General features: G+C 52.2%; 1 protein-coding gene across 1 annotated transcript in view; it reads left to right on the top strand.

Moving 5' to 3' along the window:
- Window positions 1–1424, top strand: part of DGCR8 (DGCR8 microprocessor complex subunit) — a 25811-nt gene extending 24387 nt beyond the window's left edge. Inside the window, exon 14 of the mRNA XM_006768820.2 lies at window positions 632–1424. Within this exon, the coding sequence (XP_006768883.1) occupies window positions 632–715 (84 nt within the window). The 3' untranslated portion in view covers window positions 716–1424. The remainder of the gene's footprint in view (window positions 1–631) is intronic.
- The last annotated feature ends 26 nt before the right edge of the window (window positions 1425–1450 follow it).

Raw genomic sequence — 1450 nt, 5'->3', positions numbered from 1 at the left:
CCCCCCCCCCCCACACACACTCTGGGTCCTTGCGGGTGACAGACTGCCATCCTGGACCTCTTCCTCTTAGAGTCCTCAGCAGTTCTGAGGAAGGAGTGTGGGTTCACAGAACGGTTGAGTGCAGGTAGGGCTCAGTCCCCATGCCGTTTCTAAAACCACCCATTCAGGGAGCCTCTGGGCTTGGATCTTTTCAGCTGTGGTATCAGCCTGGGCCTGTATAAACCCTGAAGTAGGTGTCTGCTGTCTTTGTGGAACTTTTGGGTCCAGGGGATGCCTCGCTGCTACCCTCAGGTAGGGGTGAGGAAAGAGACCCACTAGGGGCATATCCCTGGTGGCTGTAACCTCCTTGGCTCTTCATTATTGACTGTCCTGATACCCAGGGAATCATGTACTCTGTTGGTGTCCAGGGTTATCCTCCCATCCAGGCCCCTGCCTGGCCCACTTCTCGGGCCTTTATTCTTTCCAGCCTGAAATTGCAAAGCACGGGTGCCCTCCTACTCCAGAGGCTGCCTGGCACGAGTCTGCTGGGCTCACCCCCACTCACCCATCTCCCTCTGGAGCCTCTTGTCTGAAGCTGGGCTGCAACATGTTCCCACCTCACTGGCATCCCTGACCTTTTTTGTTTTTCTAGGAGGAGACGCGGAAGAAGCCCAAGATGTCTATTGTGGCATCTGCTCAGCCTGGTGGCGAGCCCCTGTGCACTGTGGACGTGTGAGGAGGTGGTGGACTGGGCATGGGGGCTGCCAGCTCTGTGCCAGGAGACCATACACCGCTCGCCCTGCAGCCTCTCATCTCCAATCTAAGTTCCTCCCCTGCAGCCACATGTCTGAGGCTGGGGCCAGAGGGGTGGGGCTCCAGTGTATGGGGACAGCCAGGGCCACATTCTACTATACCATTTCCTTGTGGGCCACCCACAGGTCTGAGTGGACGTGTTCAAGCATCAGCTCAGCCTGCCCGTGCAGGTGGAAGCTGAGCTTGGAGATGACCTATGCTTTTACGGATTTGCTGCAGACTGGTTTTATGAAGATTTTCATGAATTTTAGTATGTAACATGCACTGACAAGAAATGATAGTTGGATCACAGATGAAATGAGAAGTGATGGCCAAGTGCTATGGCGCCCTTTGTCTAGGGCTCCTGCAGGCCACTGCAGGAACCTGGTCAGAAGGCGCATGCTGGCACACCATCCCCTGTCCTGCCTCCTGTGTTTTCCCTGAAAATGTTATAACAGGAATGAGTATTTCAGACCCTTTAGGCTTAAAATAAACAAAATTTTAGCATCAGAACTATTTTTCAGAGATTGCAGGCAAATCATCAAGGTGATTATTTTTCAGCCAGTGTGTTTCTGCCTGGCTTGTTCCCCAAGCCCTGAGCTGGGTTGTGATCCATTTTTCCAAGTCTTTTTAAAAAATTAAAGTTTTTTTTTTAATTGTTTTGAGAGAGAGAGAAAAG

Source organism: Myotis davidii, unplaced genomic scaffold (genome assembly GCF_000327345.1).
Source record: "Myotis davidii unplaced genomic scaffold, ASM32734v1 scaffold223, whole genome shotgun sequence".
Lineage (NCBI taxonomy): Eukaryota > Metazoa > Chordata > Mammalia > Chiroptera > Vespertilionidae > Myotis > Myotis davidii.
Note: the sequence above shows the minus strand (reverse complement) of the source record. Positions and strands in the feature narration are given on the sequence as shown.